This window comes from Polypterus senegalus, chromosome 10 (assembly GCF_016835505.1).
Source record: "Polypterus senegalus isolate Bchr_013 chromosome 10, ASM1683550v1, whole genome shotgun sequence".
NCBI lineage: Eukaryota > Metazoa > Chordata > Cladistia > Polypteriformes > Polypteridae > Polypterus > Polypterus senegalus.
In genome coordinates this window covers 10,141,422-10,166,791 of record NC_053163.1, presented here as the reverse complement: position 1 = coordinate 10,166,791, position 25,370 = coordinate 10,141,422, and the positions used below count along the sequence as shown (strand labels likewise).

Genomic DNA, 25,370 nt, shown 5'->3' with positions numbered 1-25,370 from the left:
GTTATATAGAGTCTTTTCTATCTATCTATATGTTCTCTATTGCCTGTCATGTCTATCTATCTATCTGTCTGCTTAAAAGTGTTTTTCAAATCTATCGATCTATGTATTATATAGTGTTTTTCATGACTATCTGTATGCTCACTGTGGTTATTGTTAGATAGGCATTATAATGCCTTTCATACCCATCTATCTTTCTATCAAGACAGATAGAAAAGGTGCTTTATATCTATCTATATATTTTACAATGCCTGTCATGTCTATCTGTCTTTTTAAATGCTTTAAGATCTATCTGTCTATATAACTATTATACAGGACATTTCATGCATATAATTCTGTTTATCTGTTAGATAGAAAGACAGATAGGCCTGAAAGGCACTATATAACCAACAGATAACAGATATGACAGGCACTTTATAAGAGACAATATGATAGACATGAAAGTCAATATGTAACATACAGATAGATATGAAAGACATTATATAATAGATAAATAGATGTAAAAGACACCATATGATAGATAGATAGTGTGGACGAAATCTCAGACCCGACAGCAGGTGTGGTTATAAAGCAGCTTTATTTTCAGAGTCACGGTGAGAAGAGTTTCAGAAAAGCAGACAATCAAATATACATGACAGCGTCAGGGCTCTTCTGAACCCCATCTGTTGGGTGGGGTCCAGCTTTATACCCCTAGAATGCGTAATTTAATATCATTATAAAATGTAACAGTCAACACATTTATTATACACAAACCTTTAGCCCCTTCAACGCCCCTTGTGCAACTTGATTTCTTGGCTCCTTTTGTTATGGCGTTCAGATGTAAGCTAAGGGAAAACGTGATAAGGCAGACTGAATGCTCAGACCTTGAGTCCTTTGCACAAACATTTTTCTGTTTGCTAAAACAAAGCATGATGTTACATGGTTTTGTAAAGCTTACTTCTCAGACATGAATTAGTACAAGTGAACGAAGAGAACATTCGTCTTCCACAATAGATAGATAGATAGATAGATAGATAGATAGATAGATAGATAGATAGATAGATAGATAGATAGATAGATAGATAGATAGGGTTTGGTGGCAACTGGTCGACTGACAACTTGGCGACATCCTTTACCAGTTAGGTAATAGTTAGGTTCAAAGAGATTTTTAATGATATTTAAATGACAACGTGATTTAAAATGTTGAAAATAAATTTATATAATTGACGAACGAACTTTATTCTGCAGATGGAACAAACTCTAACTTACATTATCTTCTGCAACCAAAATTGCTAATTCTTTATATAAATTGTATTGATTGTAATTGTACGATAACGATAGTTAGAGCACAAAAAGTGTTAAAACAAAATTCTCATAGATAATAGTTAGGTCCAAAGAAATGTAATTACAGTATTTCAATGACAATATAGGCTAATTTTACAATTCGGTCGAATTCCTTTGCAAGCACCTTCTCTTAGTATATAATATGTTTATTTCCTGAATTCAATTTTGCCGAGTTGTCTTTCGCCCAGTTGCCCCTGAATAGATAGATAGATAGATAGATAGATAGATAGATAGATAGATAGATAGATAGATAGATAGATAGATAGATAGATAGATAGATGTGGAGTGGTGGCTCTGAGGCTTGGGATCTGCACTGACAACCGAAAGGTTGCCGGTTTGAATCCCATTAATCTCAAAAGAGACTCTGCTCTGTTGGTCCCTTGAGCAAGGCACTTAACCTGCTGAGCGCTTTGAGTAGTGAGAAAAGCGCTATATAGATGAAAGAATTATTATTAGATAGATAGTACTTTATTTGTACCAAGGGAAGGTTTTATAGATGCTCAGAAACAAGAATGGGGTTTGCCTGAACTGAACGAAAAAAAACATACTGGAGCGCATCATCATGCACGGAGAAATTACACAAAAGGTAATCGGAGAGAACGGAAGGCGCTGTTTGCTCAGCAGATGGCAGCAACGCGCTGCAGTTGGTGGCTCCGGCGGTAATCGTTCGTTTTTCAAACTTTCGTTTTCATTGGAAACTCTGCGGCCGGTCTTCTGACGCTGCGTTTTGCTCATTCCCTCCAGTATTATCTGGGACATTGTGAGCCACTGCCTGCATGAAGAGGATTTTACTGACCTTCCTTGGTGAGCGTTTTATTACCGTCGGAGTGATGGTTTGGGTGAGGCTGGGAAAAGGACATCTAGACCAGTGTTTCCCAAACTCGGTCCAGGGGATCCACTGCAACCAGATTCCTAATCCGTGACAACGCCTGATAGCACTGATCTCATTTAATTAACTGGTATTTTTTTTATCTTATTCTACATTCAGAAAAGCACAGCGGCGTGATTGTTACATTTATAAGACATTTAGAAATATTTCTGCTTTTCCTATAGATGTAAATGCTTAACTCTCTTTTGTGGAGGCTGCCACCTAACGCTCCGGAGGAGATAATGCTCTGGAAACGCGTTGTATAAAGAGCAAGTACTGTAGGGTAGACTTAGAACTGAAACCAAAGAGTGAGGTGTCACAGCAATAAGGGAAGAAGACTCTTGTATCAAATTGATAGAGAGACATGAAAGGCACTATATAATAGATAGATATGAAAGGCACTATATCACATAGATATATGGTAGCTAGACATGAAAGACACTATTTAACACATAAAAAGATAGCTATGAAAGGCACTATATAACAGAGAGACAGACATGAATGGCACTATATGCCGGATAGATAGATATGAAAGGCACTGTATATAACCGACAGCTAATAGACATGAAAGGCACTATATAACATAGCCAGATAACAGATAAACATGAAAGACACTGTATAACAGATAGAAAGAGAGATATGAAGACAATATATATAACAGATAGAGATGAAAGTCACTATAGAAACAAAAAGGTACAATAATACAGGCATGAAAGGTGCTATATAACATATAGACAGATATGCAGTGCATTTAATGTCTGTCTTCCTGTATATCTATGTTATGTAGTGCATTGTGTTTTTAGGCCTATTTATGTTATATAGAGTCTTTTCTATCGATCTATATGTTCTATAGTGTCTGTCATGTCTATCTATCTGTCTGCTTAAAAGTGTTTTTCAAATCTATCGATCTATGTATTATATAGTGTTTTACATGACTATCTGTATACTTACTGTGGTTATTGTTAGATAGGTATTATAATGCCTTTCTATCAAGACAGATAGAAAAGGTGCTTTATATCTATCTATATATTTTACAGTGCCTGTCATGTCTATCTGTCTTTTTAAATGGTTTAAGATCTATCTGTCTATATAACTATTATACAGGACATTTCATGCATATAAATCTGTTTATCTGTTAGATAGAAAGACAGATAGGCCTGAAAGGCACTATATAACCAACAGATAACAGATATGAAAGGCAGTTTATAAGAGACAATATGATAGACATGAAAGTCAATATGTAACATACAGATAGATATGAAAGACATTATATAATAGATAAATAGATGTAAAAGACACCATATGATAGATAGATAGATAGGTAGATGGGCGACTGACAACTTGGCGACATCCTTTACCAGTTAGGTAATAATTAGGTTCAAAGAGATTTTTTAATGATATTTAAATGACAACGTGATTTAAATGTTGAAAATAAATTTATATAATTGATGAACAAACTTTATTCTGCATATGGAACAAACTCTATCTTGCATTATCTTCTGCAACCAAAATTGTTTATCCTTTATATAAATTGTATTGATTGTAATCGTATGATAACAATAGTTAGAATACAAAATTCTCATAGATAATAGTTAGGTCTAAAGAAATCTAATTACAATATTTCAATGACAATATGGACTAATTCGGTCAAATTCTTTTGCAAGCATCTTCTCTTAGTAAATAATATGTTTGCTTCCTGAATTTCACTTCACCGAGTTGTCTTTCGCCCAGTTGCTCCTGAATGGATGGATGGATAGATAGATAGATAGATACAGTGCATCCAGAAAGTATTCACAGCGCATCACTTTTTCCACATTTTGTTATGTTACAGCCTTATTCCAAAATGGATTAAATTCATTTTTTTCCTCAGAATTTACATATAAACATCCCATAATGACAACGTGAAAAAAGCTTACTTGAGATTTTGGCAAATTTATTAAAAATAAAAAAACTGAGAAAGCACATGTACATAAGTATTCACAGCCTTTGCCATGAAGCTCCAAATTGAGCTCAGGTGCATCCTGTTTCCCCTGATCATCCTTGAGATTTTTCTGCAGCTTCATTGGAGTCCACCTGTGGTAAATTCAGTTGACTGGACATGATTTGGAAAGGCACACACCTGTCTATAGAAGGTCCCACAGTTGACAGTTCATGTCAGAGCACAAACCAAGCATGAAGTCAAAGGAATTGTCTGTAGACCTCCGAGACAGGATTGTCTCGAGGCACAAATCTGGGAAAGGTTACAGAAAAATTTCTGCTGCTTTGAAGGTCCCAATGAGCACAGTGGCCTCCATCATCCATAAGTGGAAGAAGTTCAAAACCACCAGGACTCTTCCTAGAGCTGGCCGGCCAACTAAACTGAGCGATCGGGGAGAAGGGCCTTAGTCAGGGAGGTGACCAAGAACCCGATGGTCACCCTGTCAGAGCTTCAGAGGTCCTCTGTGGAGAGAGGAGAACCTTCCAGAAGGACAACCATCTCTGCAGCAATCCACCAATCAGGCCTGTATGGTTGAGTGGCCAGACAGAAGCCACTCCTTAGTAAAAGGCACATGGCAGCCCGCCTGGAGATTCCAAAAGGCACCTGAAGGACTCTCAGACCATGATAAACAAAATTCTCTGGTCTGATGAGACAATGATTGAATTCTTTGGTGTGAATGCCAGGCGTCAAGTTTGGAGGAAACCAGGCACTGCTCATCACCAGGCCAATACCATCCCTACAGTGAAGCATGGTGGTGGCAGCATCATGCTGTGGGGATGTTTTTCAGTGGCAGGAACTGGGAGACTAGTCAGGATAAAGGGAAAGATGACTGCAGCAATGTACAGAAACATGCTGGATGAAAACCTGCTCCAGAGCGCTCTTGACCTCAGACTGGGGCGACGGTTCATCTTTCAGCAGGACAACAACCCTAAGCACACAGCCAAGATATCAAAGGAGTGGCTTCAGGACAACTCTGTGAATGTCCTTGAGTGGCCCAGCCAGAGCCCAGACTTGAATCTGATTGAACATCTCTGGAGAGATCTTAAAATGGCTGTGCACCAACGCTTCCCATCCAACCTGATGGAGCTCGAGAGGTGCTGCAAAGAGGAATGGGCAAAACTGGCCAAGGATAGGTGTGCCAAGCTTGTGGCATCATATTCAAAAAGACTTGAGGCTGTAATTGCTGCCAAAGGTGCATCGACAAAGTAATGAGCAAAGGCTGTGAATACTTATGTACATGTGATTTCTCAGTTTGTTTATTTTTAATAAATTTGCAAAAACCTCAAGTAAACTTTTTTCACGTTGTCATTATGGGGTGTTGTGTGTAGAATTCTGAGCTAAAAAATGAATTTAATCCATTATGGAATAAGGCTGTAACATAAGAAAAATGTGGAAAAAGTGTTGCGCTGTGAATACTTTCTGGATGCACTGTAGATAGTACTTTATTTGTCCCAAGGGAAGGTTTTACAGATACTCAGAAACATGAATGGGGTTTGCCTGAACTGAACGAAAAAAAAAAAACACATTGGAGCAAATCATCATGCACAGAGAAATTACACAAAAGGTAATTGGAGAGAACGGAAGGCGCTGTTTGCTCAGCAGATGGCAGCAACGCGTTGCAGTTGGTGGCCCTGGCGGTAATCGTTCAAGTTCCTCAAACTTAGTTTTCTTTGGAGTCTCTGAGGCTGGTCTGCTGTAGCTGCGTTTTGCTCTTTCCCTTCAGTATTATCTTGGACGTTGTGTGCCACGGTCTGCATGAAGAGGACTTCACTGACCTTCCTTGGTGAGCGTTTTATTACTGTCAGAGTGATGGTTTAGGTGAGGCTGGGAAGAGGACATCTAGACCAGTGTTTCCCAAACTCGGTCCTGGGGACCCACTGCAACCAGATTCCTAATCCGTGACAACACCCGATAGCACTGAGCTCATTTAATTAGCTGGGATTATTTTTCTTTTATTCTACTTTCAGAAAAGCACAGCAGCATGATTTTTACATTTGTAAGACATTTAGAAATATTTCTGCTTTTGCTATACATTTAAATGCTTAACTGTCTTTTGTTGATTTCATTATATTTTGCCTTTTCTCTATGCAGTTTTCCCTCTTTGTTGTATCTTAATAATGACAAATTAAAACGAGTAGATCAGATACCCAGGCAAACAATACTGAATAATTAAAGGTTGCAACTACTTTAGCCTCAGACCCACTAATTAGTAAATAATGGATTCATTAAACAATTAGAACACCTTGAAAAGTAGAATGAATATCAAGATGAAAATATTGTTAGAACAAAAAATGCATTATTCCCATATAACTGCTTGGTACATTTTAATATACACTCACCTAAAGGATTATTAGGAACACCAGACTAATACGGTGTTTGACCCCGTTTCGCCTTCAGAACTGCCTTAATTCTACGTGGCATTGATTCAACAAGGTGCTGAAAGCATTCTTTAGAAATGTTGGCCCATATTGATAGGATAGCATCTTGCAGTTGATGGAGATTTGTGGGATGCACATCCAGGGCACAAAGTTCCCGTTCCACCACATCCCAAAGATGCTCTATTGGGTTGAGATCTGGTGACTGTGGGGGCCATTTTAGTACAGTGAACTCATTGTCATGTTCAAGAAACCAATTTGAAATGATTCAAGCTTTGTGACATGGTGCATTATCCTGCTGGAAGTAGCCATCAGAAGATGGGTACATGGTGGTCATGAAGGGATGGACATGGTCAGAAACAATGCTCAGGTAGCCCGTGGCATTTAAACGATGCCCAATTGGCATTAAGGGGCCTAAAGTGTGCCAAGAAAACATCCCCCACACCATTACACCACCACCACCAGCCTGCACAGTGGTAACAAGGCATGATGGATCCATGTTCTCATTCTGTTTACGCCAAATTCTGACTCTACCATTTGAATGGCTCAACAGAAATCAAGACTCATCAGACCAGGCAACATTTTTCCAGTCCTCAACTGTCCAATTTTGGTGAGCTCGTGCAAATTGTAGCCTCTTTTTCCTATTTGTAGTGGAGATGAGTGGTACCCGGTGGGGTCTTCTGCTGTTGTAGCCCATCCGCCTCAAGGTTGTGCGTGTTGTGGCTTCACAAATGCTTTGCTGCATACCTCGGTTGTAACGAGTGGTAATTTCAGTCAAAGTTGCTCTTCTATCAGCTTGAATCAGTCGGCCCATTCTCCTCTGACCTCTAGCATCAACAAGGCATTTTCCACAGGACTGCCGCATACTGGATGTTTTTCCCTTTTCACACCATTCTTTGTAAACCCTAGAAATGGTTGTGCGTGAAAATCCCAGTGACTGAGCAGATTGTGAAATACTCAGACCGGCCCGTCTGGCACCAACAACCATGCCACGCTCACCTTTCTTTCCCATTCTGACATTCAGTTTGGAGTTCAGGAGATTGTCTTGACCAGGACCACACCCCTAAATGCATTGAAGCAACTGCCATGTGATTGGTTGATTAGATAATTGCATTAATGAGAAATTGAACAGGTGTTCCTAATAATCCTTTAGGTGAGTGTATATATATATATATATATATATATATATATATATATATATATATATTTTTTTACCAAACTTAGTTTTCTAATTTCTATATTGTTCCCAAAACACAGAACTTGGGAAATAACAGTTCACTTAATTAGCCCACGAGTTCAATTAAAAACAAAAGCTGGTTGGAATAAAAACCTGCAGCCACATTGGGTCCCCAGGACTGAGTTTGGAAAACGCTGATCTAGACAGATTAGGGCCGACCCTGGAAGTCTCGTGTTGCTTTTTTTTAGTCATGTTCGATGCCCGATGTTAATCTTATGTACGCCCAGTTACGTCAATTCAGAATAGTTGTTGCAAACGTGATGTTGATTTCCCCCCAAAGTCAAATTTTTCAGTTTCGACCCAGATGTGAGATGAGTGCATATCCGGTGAAGGACGCGGATGTGAACAGCAGCAGAGCAAGGGGGTCCGGGCAGATGACTTACATGTGACAGGGCAAGGGAATAAATCGGTTGAATGGGATAAACCAGGGGTGGACAAAGTCAGTCCTGGAGGGCCGCAGTGGCTGCAGGTTTTTGTTCCAACCCAATTGCTTAATTAAGAAGCAATGCTTGCCAATAATTAAATTTCATGGCTTGTTAGTGCTTTAACTCTGCTATGTCAGGTAATTCTCATATCCTAGATTTTTTTTCCCTTTCTAAGGATATCATCCAAATGATTTGAAGGCTAAAATGGATATAGTAATTTGCATTCCTTCACTTTTTTCACTTCACTTTCCTTCCAAGCATTTAATTAAACCCAATAGCGCACGATAAATACACACAGGTGTAAATGGTAACAAGCTAAACGGAGGAAAGCCGGTTTCTTTTGCCACTTGCATGTTATTGCTAATAAGGAGCAATTAAAAATCGAGACTACAGCTATTTAAACTGTATAGCGAGTGAGACAACTAAAGTGAAGCAGAAGTGTTACTTGAGCAATAAGTGCTTCTTATTAAGCAATTGGGTTGGAACAAAAACCTGCAGCCACTGCGGCCCAGCAGGAATGACTTTGCCCACCCCTGGGATAAACCATAAAACAAGGGCATGCATGCACAGGTTCTTTCTTTGACCCCTGTCTTGTACAAACGCTTTTGTCTGAATACATAAAGTCTTAGCGGATAGCAAAAAACTCTTAATATTGTAACAAAACAAACAAAAAAAGCAATCCAGTTCCTGGCATCGTGGTTGGAGCAAAGGCAGAAACCGGCAGACCTTATTGGCACAATAAACATTTTATTAGGAATAAATCCATCCATCCATCCATTTTCCAAACTCGTGTATCCGTCGCAGGGAAGCAGGAGCCAACTCCAGTAAGCATCACAAGAGACAATCTCTGGACAGGGCACCAGTCCATTGTACAGGAATATAATGTTTTATTCAGAAATAAATCTTCATTTAATGAACATTGGTTCAAGATGGGCATACTGCTTGGTGGGTTCAGTTTTTCAATAAAAAAGGTCCCCTGTACAGTTACATAGAATTCTTACAAAGATACACCATACCTGTATCTGCAGCTGGGTTATTTGTACAGGCCATCAAGACAGCTTGTTTAGGTCATTGATTTAAAACACACAGTGTAATATATGTGAGGCTAAATTTTAATGTACTTTTTTGTAGAAAGAATAATTAAAATATCAGAAGGCATTATTAAGAAAGCAGCCTGACATGGTATACCATGACTATACAAAGTACTGTATTCACCCTCTTTAATGTCCTTCCATTTTATTAATAAACAACATTGAGTTACAGTGGATTTAACTAGATTTTTTTTTGACACTTATCACCAGAAAAAGCCTCCTTAAGGTGAGAGTCAAAACAGATCTTTACTCTCATTTTTTGAGACTATCAAATTTTCCTACTTCCATTATCTCTAACCTGCTCTTCATGTGTATCGCGCCAACGTTTTTGAATTCTTTAAATCTCTTGGCACAAACTCTAGTCTCGCTTAAGAGCTGAGAGCACAGGAAGTGTGTCTGACAAAAGCATTCCAACAACTGAGAGGTTAGATGACCGTAGTCTTGTTTGAAAATGGTTGTAAGTAGGGCGTGACTTGTAAAAGTCACCGTCTCACAGGACTTGCTTCCAAAGGGTATGACGTGACTTGACCGTTTCACGGGATGTGAAAGTGTCTCTCTTCAAAAGATCATGTCTGTGTCTCATTGCAGGAAAAAAAGTCTCGTCTCGTCCCAAGATTTTTTTTTAATAGAGAGAAGTGCGTAACACTGGCCTCAAGTAATTCAGACTGCTTAATAATAATAATAATAATAATAATAATAATAATAATAATGTCTTTTATTCATATAATGCCTTTCCCATGCTTAAAGAATCCTTAGAAACTGAAACCGTAAAGATGGACTGTTTCCACAGCTCAGGTACAGTACCACAGGTCAAGGACCACTTGAAAAGCAAATGGAAACTTGTGGACTTCAGGAGCCAACCTGATAGGCCATCTAGCACCTCTGCCCTGTTGCCTTTTACCTTCTGGAATGATTTCTCCACTTCAGTTACAGTATACTGGTCTCCAGCTCAGCAGTATTTCTGTTAATTTTACAAAGCATCTGCCTTCCTTGTGCATTTTGGGAACTGAAATCACTGGTTTCAAATTGTGTAAAAAGTCATTAAGTGCATCCACCAAAAGCTTGTGATCTTTGTCTATTGCATAGGTCACTCTTTTGTGATGTTTTTCAGACATTTCCCACCTTGATTTGGATTGTTATAATCTTTTTATTTTGTTTAATTAGCCTGTTAAGCCAATGCTATAAATGTCGCTTTTCTTCTGCCTTATTTTCCCAACGAGCATCGCGCCTTATTTAGATGCAGAGTCTCCAATTCACCCGAACTGCATGTGTCTTTGGGATGTTGGTATAAAAATGTGCATAGGGAAAAAATGTACAAACTGTACTTTGACGTACATTCATTTTGAAAAATTTAAAGCCTGGAGGTAGAACCATCCAGGTACTTTTCATCAATTTTTTTCTTTATTTTTGTGTGAACAAATTTATAAAAACGAAGATATTTGGATTGTGGAACAGGTATTTGAACAGGTCGCACTATTGCCTTAATTGTTCTATTAAGTAAGTTAAAGCTTACTTCATAATAATAATAATAATAATAATAATACATTTTATATAGCTCCATTCCCTTCACAATATTCGAATATTAAAGGAACACTCCACCCAAAAATGATATTTTTTGTTTATGTTAGTTTGTACCAATGACAGCTAGCAAAGAAAACGAGGAACAATTGTGAAGTCCTCATATACCAGAATTGCGCGTTCTGATTGGTCTTTTTTTACGTCCCAATATTCATCCACCTTTGTATCCTTGAGACAAGAAGAAAATATAAAAACACCATTTCTTTTTCCCTGTCTGTCATGTCGAGTGTTTTTTGGATGCTTTGTTTGACACTTCTAACTTTTTGGCACGTTACTAAAATTTGACTGTCTTTCTTAATGTTACTTGATTGCTCTTTATGTCTGATTTTTTGATTTAACACAATGATTTACTTGAACACATTGCATGTTCTTTTCATTTTGTAGGCCTATATTTTATATGTTAGTGGTAAACCTTCTTCTTTTTTACCTTTCAGCCCTTTTCTCAGAAGCAGATGGCAGTGCTGTTCCAAGTGCATAGGATTCTCTATCCTTTGACATCATTTTTCAATGCTGGTAGGTCAATAGTCAGTTTTTATAAGGTGAATTTTGTTAGATTTCAGCAATGAATATGAGTTGTATTAAAAAATCATTCATTTTGCATCTTTTTTCCCCCACAGGAATTTGTGTGCCTGCTTTTGGCAGTCTTGAGTCTTTCCTGCCCTGCCATTTCACAAACTGTGATCAATGGAGTCCTCCATTCTGATGTACTGCTGCCTTTTGTTTTTACTAAAAATGGGAAGTCGATAGACCTAAAGTTCACCAGTGTAATCTGGAAAAAAAATAATAAGGAGCTGGTGAGGTATGAATCGGAGAAAATAAAAGTGGCCACAAGGGGGGAGCTGTCTGAAGCGGCGCTACGGCACGGTAACGCCTCCCTCGTCCTTTTGCAAGTCCTTATTGAAGATGAAGGGGACTATGAAAGTGAGGCGAACTATGCTTCAGAGCACTAGAAGAAAAGCCTCAGGCTCAATGTTATAGGTAACGAACCACTTTCTACTTTGTCACATAAATACAAGCTCACTCAAGAAAACTATCACCATTGTCAATATCTAGGAGGCTAATCCAGCTGCAAACATCCAAAACACATCTTGTTTCTCCAAGGTTCTTGCTATGAATTATCTGAAAACTCAATATGCCTTGTGTGACGTCAGTGACAACAGACATAGCAATTGTAAGGAAGAAGATTGTAGCCATACAAAGATTACACAAATAATCACTGCCTAGGACATCATGCTGCATTACGAGGGGCTGAGGCCTTCACTAAACCGTATTTCACACCATGTCTCTGATACAAGGAAGTGTTTGGGGGTAACCAGCAAATAAGAGGAGCTTTAAAAAAATAAACAGAAGAATTAGCCAAAAAAGCTGCAACTTCTGGTATAGAGCTTAGCTTGAAACTGCTGCAATCACATGCAAATAACCAAAACCAAGATTACCAAAACCACAAAGAAATTCGAGTGGGAAACCAGCATGGGCTGGGACACTTTCCCAAAGCCCCTACTTCACCTTTATTATCTCATCCTAGCCACTATGTGATTGCACAATACATCATGGGATGGAGATTCACTTTAAGTGTGTCACACCAGACACCATTTCTGATCCATTCTTCAAATAGGCTTTAACCTAAATGGCTTAATAAACTAAAACAAGGTCATCTTTATCAGAGACAGTAGTATTGCACATTTTAAAATACAAAGCATGACCAGGACAGATTATATCAGACCTCAAAGGTAGTTGTGTTCTACAGTATTTTTTCCATGCTGCAAATTGTAGAAAAAACTGAACCTCCTTTCCATGATAACGGGATGCTGCAAAAGATTAATTAGCAGGAGGGAGTGGAGTGGGATTCAGTGTCAAATTTAGGTCAGGATGTACAGGTATGTGAAGTTATCTAAACAACCTGGACCTTTTTCTGGGTACGGAAGGTTCAATTTATTTTAGTTTCTTTTACCTGAGAATCCTTCAGATGTGTGTTGGCATATTCATTATTTGTGCAGAAAAAATCAAGAGAGTGCAGCAATGTGAAAATAATAATAGAAGGGGAAAAAATCTCTCCAGGGAAAAGTGTGGATATCCATATGTGCATATCACATGGTTAATTAACTGGCTATAAAGCTCTGGGTTTTAGGCTTCAGCTCAATTAACTACTCTCCAATGGCTCTGGAGAACAAGATGATTTTTGAAGGCCTAGTCTCGAAGACTTTGCCTTTTTATGACCTTATTGTGTTCCAGTATTGTGTCCATTGCCAGAGCCAACATCTTAGCATTAGGCCACAGCTAAAATCTAATTTCTGTAAAATGTTGGAGCTTTTTATATTCTCCACTTGCTCCAAGTTAGTTAATGTCCTTTTGAAATTGATTTGATACTAAGCTCCTTACTTACTCATTTATTTTGACATCCAGCAGACCCCCGTAACCCTGTAGTTAGGATATAGTGGGTTGGACAATGGATGGATATTCATATTTGTAGAGCGATGTTGATTTGCTCTTTTCCTTTTGTTATATTTTGACCCACAACCCCTTTTTAACTTTCTTTCCCCGTATCATTATACATGCCCACTTTATTGTTCTTGTTCCAAACGTTGTAGTGTGTTGCCACCTGTTATGATGTCTCCATGACAATGTCAAGAATGCATCACATGACAACAACAACAACAATATGGCCACACCCATGAACAAAAATAAACAAAGTGATTACCAATGGAATGTTAAGTCACAAAATGGAAATGAAAAAACATCATCATTAGAACATTTTGATGAGAACAGGCCGTTCATCCCAAAAAGTTTCCTAATCCTCTCCACTTTATTTCTCCAAAATAACCTCAAGTTGAGTTCGGAAGATCATTAAACTCCTACTATCCACCAAATTACGTGATCATGTGTTGCTTGTAACTGTGGTTCTCTAGGTGATGAAAAACTATTCCAATGTAAAAAAAAAAAAAAACCAAGCAAATCAAAACAAGACTTTCGTCAACATAAAAGTAAAGGTTGTATAAAGGAGTCTACATGAGGATATTGACATAATACGTAAAACGTGACTAATTGCAGAATTGCCCTGATTACAGTACCCAATTATCTTAATCAGAGTAGAATGGCATTCAGGGCTGACCTTCTGAGTGCCTTGGGCACGAAAGGCAGAGGGTACTCAGGTTGCCATCTCAAGACAGACACTTTATAGATAAAATAATTGTTTTGTCTTTCAGCTTCTCCAAAAGTCTCTGTAAAGTCTCTGGTGGTGATGAATGTGGTGAGCATACTGGAGTGTCATGTGGACAACTTCTATCCAAAAGAGATTTCCATAGAGTGGCTTAGAGCTTCCCAGCCTCTTCCTTCTCAAGATAACCCACAGCTGGAGCGCAATCCTGATGGCACCTTCAGCGCAGTAAGCAGTTATCACTACACCCCGACTCCCGAAGATAGTGGTGTGGCCTTCAGCTGCAGAGTGAGGCAGGAATATCAGGAGAGGCCACTGGAGGAGACCTTTCATCTGCAATTCCGCAGTAAGTCCAAGACATAAAGCCAGCTTCACTGCTTGGCCTCTTCTCCTTGCTGGTTACTGAGTTTTCACATCTGCAGGATGCTGAGGACCAAGATGATATCTCTTGGATTTTACATTTTTTAAAATGGTTCAGGCAAATATTGATGTTGTGTATGTTAATACTGGAAATGTCAAAATTTGGGCCGGCTCTGCCATTTACGCAAACTAGGCTGTTGTCAAAGGAGGCAAACCCAGGTGTTTTCTTAAACAATACAAATTCTGACTTAGATACGCTCAGACTCAATATGTTATGTGATTTTGTATTATTTTTGTGTACTAGTAATGCTTCTCGTCAATGTCTGACGAGCTATACATGGTCCTTGCAATCCCAGGAAGCACCATACTCAGCTTCTGTGTATTTCTTTATTTTCTTCAGGTGTTGGTTTTTAGTTTGAGTTTTGTTTTCATGGATGCTGGTTTGTCATAAATGGGGAAAAGGAGGGTGGGTTATAAACATAAATAATAATTCAATAATAACACCAATAATAATAATCAGATCAGGGAACATACACATTGGTACAGCATATTGCTGCACCAACCACACAATGAAACAGCTCAGGACCGGGGTTGGCAACCCCCCAGGTAGACACATGGTCCTGTGCCACCCTCCAGAAATTACCATCTATCTGCCACAGCCAGGTATTATGTGGGTATACCCTTAACCTGATCCAGCTGCTCGGCCCCTCAGGGAATAATAATAATAATCGTCAAACTGGCTTAGCATAGGAGACACAGATGCACCAAAATAAAATTAAATGATCAAAACAACATCAGCACTGCTCCTCTTGAGTTTATTGCTAAAGGCTAATTTCGTTAGAAGTATAAGCATCTCTCAAATGGGCTTACAGTAAATCTTGCATTAAAACTCGACAAATGTTGTTCTTCACCATCTATGACATTCACTCTTGGCAAGGTAAAAAGTTCATTGTTGCCCGTCTTCACTGGAAAAACTCTCTGAAGTTGTGTACTGATTTGATATTTAAATGACACTTTTTTGCATACATGAGAATATACTAAATTGGAATTATGGGTAAATATTTAAAGATAATCATGCTATTTTTTTATTTTCATAGATTTATGCGATTATATTAAGTTTCTCAATTGAAATTAAATTAATGGTTATGTTATGGGACTGCCTTGGTAAGATTAGAACTAAACTATCACCATCTTTGTAAGCTCCCTATTTTGGCTGGTGGTTTAAATAGAGACCTACAAGATTCATTTATGAAGTAAGCATTACATTTTTATATGTAAGACAGGCACCCTAATTTTTACAAAGAAAATCGCGAAAACCGTTTTGCCCTGTGTTCGACACACGTTGTGATTGTATAGGAAGCGTTTAGAGAGAGTGTGAGCGAGAGAGAGAGCGCAAGCAAGCAAGCGAGCGAGCGACAGAGCAAGAGAGCGAGCCCAAGCAGAAGAAATAAACATTACAGAATTACATTTCCTCGTGTATAACGCGCACCTGATTTTCTAATGCAAATTTTTGGGAAAAAATATGCGTGTGGTACACACATAAATACGGTACACATACAGTATATGTGTATATATATATATATATATATATATATTATATATATATATACACAGTGATCCCCCGCTGTATTATGGTTCAGCTATCGCGCCCCCACTATATTGCTGAAAAATTCAATAAGTACATCCTACCTGTAGTTTTCTTTGCAGCCAATTCATAACAAAGCATGCGGTTTTCAGCAGTCACTACGGTAGACAAAGAGTTTCGCGTTACAGTACCCAGATGATTTCTTAGAAGACCCGTTATTGGCTGAAAGAGGAGACTCAACCAATCAAAGCGGGATTTTCATTCTCTTGGGCTCTGATTGGCTGCTGCTAATGTGGTGTAATCTTACAATAACAGCGAGCATGGGTCCCCGACGCATCTCAGTTCTCTGCGTATTGCGTATCTTGCTTGTGGTCCGATTGTTGTGAGCAAACTTTTTGTGAATTTTTCATTTTATTTTAAGCCCTACAACAACAACAACATTTATTTATATAGCACATTTTCATACAAACAGTAGCTCAAAGTGCTTTACATATTAAAGAATGGAAAAATGAAAGACACAATTATAAAACAAAATAAATCAACATTAATTAACATCGAAATGTTGAGCCCTACGATGGCTCCCAAGCATCCTGCATCTTTTAAGATGGGAAGGAAAGCGTTACGTGGATGTCACTCGCCATTATGGCTTGAATGAATCAACGGTACGCTTTATTATTATTATTGTTATTATGTTACTCATATCTTTAGCCCAACATCCACATATCATATGTGTTTACAAAGTGTGTTTTAATAAGTTTACATGTGTTTAAAGCGTGTGAGAGGGGTATTTTAAGGCTTAAACTATAAAAAAATGTTTATATGGTCTTTCTATATCAGGGATTTTCACCTATCGCTGATGAGTCTGCAACGTAACTTCCATGATAGGCGGGAGATCACTGTATATATATATATATATATATATATATATATATATATATATATATATATGAATAGTACTGCATGTTGTAAAGAATAATGCATTAAGAAAACACTTTGTGCTTATACAGTTTATGCAGTTTTAAGATTAATGCTATCAGAAATTGATTAATTTCTTTCAGATTTGATTTGCATAAAAATTGATCCTTGCAAATTACTAATTGCCATCTTTACAAGGCATTTTGAATGGAGGATATAATGGAAAGGCAAAAAATGTACAACGGACATTTAGCTATTGCTTCCTTTAAAATCACTATATAAAATATTGATGCCTTGACACTGATTTTATTTTTTGACAGAGCGAGCTTCTGTGAAGTTGACTTCCATCAATTTGCCACAGAGTCAGAAGCTGATCTCTTGTGATGTTGAAGACTTCTATTCAGCAGATGCTGAAGTGATCTGGAAGAAAAATGGACATCCCGTTGACAGTACAGAGCAAAGGAAGGATGGCAACTTCGAAAAAAGAATATACCATAAGCTAGACGCTACTGAGATGAAAAATGAGTACATGTGTGAAGTGAGTCAGGAAGGATTCAATGACGTGCTGACAGAGAACAGATTCACACAGAAAGGTAAAGGAACCACACTATGGGCTGAGCCATAAAGATGGTGGGAAAAATTATCAGCAGCACAGTGAGTTCTCTGGGTGCCATTTGAGATGAGATCTTTTAATAAGATAAAACTTATTAGATTGATGTTGATACAATTTTTTTTAATATTGTACCCAGACAATTTATTGTGTATTTAGTAGAACAAATGAAACAAATTAAATATCCCGTGGGACAAATATTCTAGCAGGCAGCATGTGGCCCTAGCAGGTGGATAGTTTTTCCTTTCTAATCCCCATAAGAAAAAGGAGGATGCTTAATTTAAAAATGTCTGATGTTCATTGATTTTACATAATTTCTCCTTGTTAACAGACGAGTGTGAATGTACAACGCAGACAATTGTCCTGACAGTAATTGGGGTCCTGTTTGCTGAAGTTGTCCTGGGGCTGTTGTGCTACTTTATTTATTTAATGAAGAGTAAGTATTTTATTATTGTCGAATCATCTTTTCATTGAGATAGAGCTGCAGCAATGATATTATTTAATTTGTCAATCTTCACATGGACAGTACTCTTGCTATTAGCCATCCTCACTGAGCTTGCAGAACACAAACTCGGGTCTTTCCTCTGTGTGAAATGCAGAAATCTGCTAGCCAGTCGACCAAAGAAGATCTCCTTTGGTTCAAGTGTCTAATTGGTCTTCTGACTGTGAGGCTGTCTCTTTCTCTTCAGAACACTAATTACTTACACTTAAGGTTTGTTACAACCATATTAAATGTATTTGTAATTGACTTATTTTGTTGTCTTGTATTAAAACCAAATAAATTACACTGCCTTTTTATTTTATACTACATTGTCCAGCAGAGTTTCACATTTTTAAAGTACAGTAATCCCTCCTCGATCGCGGGGGTTGCGTTCCAGACCCCCCCGCGATAGGTGAAAATCCGTGAAGTAGAAACCATATGTTTGTGTGGTTATTTTTATATATTTTAAGCCCTTATAAACTCTCCCACACTGTTTATAAATATTCCCCGCAGAGTTATAAAGCATAATCCCTTTGTATTCTCTTAGATATTATGTAAGATTCATTGAAATTATGTATATAAACACACTGTTTATATACAGTAAAACCTAAATATTATTTTAAAGATATTGAGTGTCTCCGATATCACATATGTTACAGCCATTATGATAGACAGGCCACCAGCAATAAATACGTACAATGCAAGAAAAATTGTATACAGTAAATGTGTGTACAGTGACACTAAACGTACGTACATGTACTAAGTACTGTAAGTAGAAAATTAATTATGGTTACTCACCAACAATGACACGATGACTTGTCCGATAACAATGAGTTTAATTTTACTGCACAACAAAGGAGAGTGTTACAGCCCTTAAAGGAGCCACTTCAGGCGATTGTGTAGCACCGCCGTTGTTCTTCTCCTGGCAGTCTTCAATCCAAATCCCTAAAGCAGATTCCATCCAGACTACTGCCTTATTACATCCACTTACAACTCGTTTTGCACCCTGGTTAAGAGGACACTGCGGCCGTAGATCTTATATTCCTTTCCTACATTTTAAATAAAAAGAATCATAGCCTTCTACAAATCCAAAACGTTTACCTTTTCGGCAATCATTAACATTTTCCGTTTGCGCTTGGGCACGGCCCCTGAAGCAGTAGCAGATTGTTTTGGAGCCATAATGAAGGGCTTGACTATGCACAAAGATACACACGAAAGAGCACAACTCTTTACACAGCGAAACACGTTGATGCTGAATGAGCGAGATGAGACTTCCTGGTTAACACTGCATTCAGCACGCAGGAACTTAACTGCGTGCTCTGATTGGTTAGCTTCTCAGTCAGGAGAACTTAACTGCGTGCTCTGATTGGTTAGCTTCTCAGTCATCCGCCAATAGCGTCCCTTGTATGAAATCAACTGGGCAAACCAACTGAGGAAGCATGTACAGGAAGTAAAAGACACATTGTCCGCAGAACCCTGCAGCGAAAAATCTGCGTTATATATTTAGTTATGCTTTCATATAAAATCCGCGATAGAGTGAAGCCGCGAAAGTTGAAGCGCGATATAGCGAGGGATTACTGTATCGCAAATTCTTCCCTTTTTCTGACAGCCAATAATGTGTGCCTAGTGCTGTATGACTGCTTTCCAGGTATGACGAGTTTAGCTACAATCTATGCCTTGTCTTTCTTTTTCCATTCTGTCTTGGCACATAAAACACAAGACGTCAGACATTTGACACTCTTTTCTTTTTGTGAGGTCCAAAGCCCCCGTGTCTCTTAGTCCTTGTTGCTGACATGCTTTGTAATTCTGGGTGAACACTCATTAGCTGTCAGCTCTCGTGCACACAGAGACCGCCCCTTGAGACAAAAGCAAAACTCTCAAAAGAGTCGTGAACTAGTTGGGCTGTCACTAAGTATGTCAGACTACACAACTGCCCCCTGAATAAGACTAATACGTAAAAGAAGTCTATGACTGAAAATCACTGGAAAATTTGTTTAATGTGACAGGTTTTTTAGGTTGGTTCCCAAGCTTTAGCACATGGCGTTAGTATAAAGATAATCATGGGAAAGAGAGGTCCCTTCATCGGCTTGGCTGGCCCAGGACTGTTTCAGCTGTGGAATGGCCAAATGGGGGAGGCAGCTTGATGGATGAGATCTCCAGGACTATAAACAAATCCAAATCATATTATGTGATGTCATCCATTGTTAAATTCTGCTACGTATTTCTAAAAGTTTTATTTTTATACTGTATTGAGGATTTGTTCTGTTCTGTGTATTGTATTGTCTTTTTGACACCCACTGCACACCCAACCTACCTGTACAGGGGTCTCTCTTTGAACTGCCTTTCCCAAGGTTTCTTCCATTTTTTCCCTACTGGGTTTTTTTTGAGAGTTGTTCCTTGTCTTCTTAGAGAGTCAAGGCTGGGGGGCTGTCAAGAGGCAGGGCCTGTTAAAGCCCATTGCGTTACTCCTCGTGTGATTTTGGGCTATACAAAAATAAATTGTATTGTATAAAAAATACTATGAAAAAGATACCCTAATGTACATATAAGATAATCATAGATAGTCAGATGAATGAGCCTCATAGTTAGAGTGAGAAATAGCTTTAAGAATGGTGCCTTGATGAATTTATTATCACAGAATTCTTTGTGAAAGGATGAGTCCTGCAAAGTGGACTGATCAGAAATTGTCTCATCACTGATTCCATCATATGGTATGTAAAGAGTTGGTATTCTCTCAGTCTTCATGAGGATTTGGTGGCTCAATGAAGCAGTAGCTCTAATCACTACACTTAAAGAAAATTAAGACTGATTAAATACTCAAAGTAAAATTGACTCTGCTTTTCCTATATATCACTTAATATATTTTTATATGTATATAAATATATAATAGTTAACAGGCATACCATGTGCACTTCAGAACAGGTCATCCATGTGCAGCTAAGCGTGTTCGGGTCTGGCTAGTACTTGGACAGGAGACCATCTAGGAAAAGCTTGGGCTGCTGCTGGAACAGGTGTTGGTGAGACCACCAGGAGGTGCTTGCCTCAGTGCAGTGATGGGGACACTGTGCTGTTAAAATTGTGGTGTCCTTTGGGTTAGGCATAAAACTGAGGTCCTGACTCTCTGTGGTCATAAAAGATCCCTGGGCATTTTTCGTAAAGAGCAGGGTCTATCTGTATATCCTGCATAAATTGCACTCCATTGCTTGGTCATTCTGGGACCCCTAATAATCCCCTGCGTCTGATTGGCTGTGTCACCACCTAAAACCTAATGTGTGGTGAGCAGACTAGTGCAAAAATGGCAGCCGTCGCATCATCCAGTTGGGTGCTACACCTTAGTGGTCGCTGAAGTGGCTCCCCATTCACTATGATAAACGCTGTGAGTAGTGACATATAAATGTAAAGAGTTATTATTATTATTATTATTATTATTACTATTATTATGAACAAGAATCTTCATTTTTTTTATATTTATCTTATTTTCCAAAAAAATGTGAAAGGAGTGCTTCATTATTTAGCCTGGATGTTTGTAAATAATCTCTTTTCATGTGAAATTTTCCTCAGCCCATTTCAGCAAGGTTTAATCAATGATTTTGTAACTCTATATTCAATTAAGCAGGTTTAAGAATGACATGCCTTTTTCATTATTTTTGATAGAAATGGAGTCTATTGAAAGCAACATTGGACAATAGCATGCTACTGTATATCAATAATGTCCATGAAAAAAAATCACGTTACATTTGACACATAATCCACATGTCAAGTCACCCAGTCATATGCTCACAAAATGTAAAACACATGCATTTTTTTCATAAATATTAAATTCTTCCATAAAAATCACAGCAGTGCATGCAAAGGTGGCATGTTCAGATGGGATCGAACCTTTGAACTGAAGACTAATGAATGAGGGGATGAGGCAAATTCAAAAGCTCAATCCTGTGTGAACAACACTTCCTGTTCATGCACATTATCTATTATATTAAAAATGATTTCCGTCGTGTCCACGTTATTCAGCCTTGACCACTCCACAGAACAGGCACAATGTTTTCCACCCGAGGTAAGTAACATATCATTCTGCTAAAATCCAAGTTGACCACTTTTGCTTTAAAAGGTGAGGTGAGGTATAAAGCAGGCAGAATGTGGCCATACCAACACAGCGGGACCATTAGGAGGGGGATTCTAAAACATCTTGAAGAGACCACAAACAAAAGTAACCATCAAAATGTATGTGCTTCATCATATTCAACTGAAGTAACTGAGTTTTGGAATGTCTTGTAAATGAAAGCATAATTTTTGTTCATTAACTATTTAGACTTTTGATATTGTTTTATGTATATTACAAACATATTCTAAGAACAGATATCCGATAAACTGATCAAATATAGACTGACTACCCAGCTAGTAATTATCAGATCAGCTGTCCTTGTGGATCCACGCTCCTTGTTCTGTTAGGGAGCCTCTTGAACTCACAACCGTCGATAGTCATAACTGAAATGAGCTGGGCAAATGAGGACACACACATACAGCAAAGGGGTAGGTGCAAAAAGTGTTAAGTGCTTTTATTAAAAGCAATCCAAAACAAAGTGTTCAATAGTGCAGAGTAAAATCTCCATTAAATAAATAATCCAATATAATAATCCATAAAATTGGAGCAAATCCCTAGAGGTTAAAAAATCTGTAATAAACTGTTAAGACAAAGTTAAAATCAAATAACAGGTTAAACATTTTAAAAATGTGGAAGCCCTGATGGCTCCTCCTTAAACAGACATTTTTCAGCGAATCAATTAGTATGGGGAGATGTCCCGCCGACAGACACGGCTACCTCTCAATCCAGACTCGGGTCCCTGCTGGTTTTAGTTACTCAGCAGGGCTCCCAATCCGAGCCTCGCTCCCTTTGTTTTCTGCTGCCTGTCCCAGGACTTACACTGGGGCCTGCTGTGAGTAACCGGGTTACACCAGCTGCCCATAATGTTCAGCCGAGTCGACCCTTTTTAGCTCCTCTTGAGCGCACATCCTATGCTTCCCTTGGGGCTCTTCCTCTCAGCTGCCTGCAACCAACCTCTTGCTCTGGCTTACACACCTCCTGCTGCCTCTGTCATTCCTCCATTCATTTCCGCCTCCCTCTTTTTATTGCTCCCTCTCTCATTTTCTTTCCAGACTCGTGTCTCTCTTTTTTCTTTCTCTTCATTTTTTCTTTTATCTTTCCTCCCCCTCTCCACTGTGCAGGCTTGTCTTATACCATCCTAATTGGGTTCAGGTGCAAAGCTTCGCTCACTCCAAGTCATGAATGAGGCACCTGACCAATCCGCTTGCTTTTGCATGTGTGTTCATGTTCGGCCAAGCTACTGCAATCAACCCTGGACATCTGTGCCCAATTCCAAGCCTGCATGTTCTCAAATGTGATTATTTATTTAAAATCTGCCCAACACCACAGACCACTTATCACATTCCTGCCTTATAGAGGCTTCTGTCTCATTTTTCTTCTCACTAATTAATTCACAGTATCATGGAAGTTGGTCACTAGTCAGTTCACTACCATAGCCATTACAGAGAGACTTCAAACCATCTAGTTGGTTTAATTTTCATGAGAGCACACCCCTGACCTTAGAAGTTCTGGTCCTATCCATGTGGATAGTATATAGAGGACTGCTGTGAACCCAGCCAGCAAGCCTGAGTCAGGAAGAGGTGGACAACGCTTGGTGGGAGGTATGGAGGAGAGAAGAAAAGGAAAGAATAAAGAAAGAATAATTTTGGTTGATTGTCTGTTTACTTGTGGCTGTGGTGCTAGAAAGCACTGCAAAGAGTTGGAAAGAAATAAATATGCTCTAGGCTGCAGGGAAGACCGTCCATCACAGGAGCAATAGTGCCCGCTAGCGTCTAGAACAGATAGGCAATATACCTTTATAACATTAAGAATAATGAATCTACTCATTCTGACTTTAAATTATGTAATGAAATTGTCTTTGACTGGTTTTTGATTGATATGTGTGGGTTCATTTTCAACATGTTTTGTATTTCACAGGTACAATAGATGCTGTTGCCCTTAAAGTACAGGAGCTGGAGCAAACTGGAAACTGAACTGGCAAAACTCAGAGTGTCACCATCGCAGATCAACAGATTTACTGCCTCTGAGAGGGTCTTTAGAACCATTTGGCCTGCAATTGATCCATCTGCTGCCAATATAAAGTAGTATATTGGTCAGAATGAACTGAACGGCAAACAACTCCAAGCCCAAACCGCAAGCTGCAGCTCACTGATGAGTTTTTTCATATTGTTGTCAGGTTGCATCAGGATTGAAAGAGAAGCTGCTGGCAAACATTTTTCAAATAAGTACATCTACTGTTAGCCACATTATAATCACATGGGCCAATTCCCTTTACCTTATCCTGAGATCAGTGCCAATTTGGAAGACTAGACAGTAGGTGCAAGCTGCAATGCCCACCACATCTCTACAATTTGAACAGAGTGAGGGTGCTAGATAGAGTGTACAGAGCTAAGATGTCAGAGTCCAACAGCACTCTTGCTACAGTCTGAGGTGTTCTCTTCGTACAAGAACGCCATCACCTTCAAAGAACAGATTGGAGTTTCATCATGTGGGGCTACAGTGTCACCTTAGTTTCTAAGCACTACAGAGAATCACTTTCTGACAAAGAGATACAGGTAAAATTCCATTACAAAGGCCTTCCAGGTACCTGATAAATATTTCATTATAATGAAAATCTCGTAGTAATGAGATTCTGTATTTGTCACTATAGTGCTATCTTTAACTTGTGTCCAGGCGTCACCAATCATTTCAGTAGCTTCTTTCATGTTTATTTTAATCTTCTCCTGTTTACAAGTTATGCTGACAAGAATTTTTCTCAGCGTTTGCTTGAGATAATACACTTTCAGGTTGCGATTGATGCCCAAATCCAATGACTGATGCACTGCTGTGCAATTGGGTGGGAGGAATTCAACGCAAACATTATCTAAATGTGGAAACATGTTGTGGGCAGCACAGTTATCAATCAGAAGCCAAATCATCCTTTTCTTCTTCTTCATATTATGAGGTTTATGAACTCTTTTGGGATCCCCCACACCCAATGGGAATGTCCCGCTGAAGTGCGTCCCAAAGTGCAATTTCCACGTCTGTGTAAGATTGTTTGTCTGTTGCCAGGGCAGGGTGACAGCAGGCTCACAGCGGTGCAGTGAGGTGCCACAGAAGCGAATCCTAAAAGTCCCTGTCTTACACCCCAAAACATGAGGCTGAGTCTCAGTACTTTAGTGACACCATCTTTATTCAGCTTGAAACAGCATGGTTGTTTATTGTAGCGGGATCTGCCACTCTCCAATACACAGACACAGCAGTCAGGGAGGGTCATGACCAGGTTAGTGGCCAAGTAATCCTGTTCCCTGC

General features: G+C 38.8%; 1 gene segment (V, D, J or C); it reads left to right on the top strand.

Annotated features, from left to right (window-relative positions):
- Nucleotides 1–1,977: 1,977 nt before the first annotated feature.
- LOC120536690 lies at nt 1,978–24,698 on the top strand. The segment is given in 7 exon segments: nt 1,978–2,124; nt 11,307–11,385; nt 11,490–11,850; nt 14,076–14,372; nt 17,207–17,479; nt 17,828–17,932; nt 23,997–24,698. Coding segments are annotated over 4 exon segments (696 nt in total).
- Nucleotides 24,699–25,370: the final 672 nt, after the last annotated feature.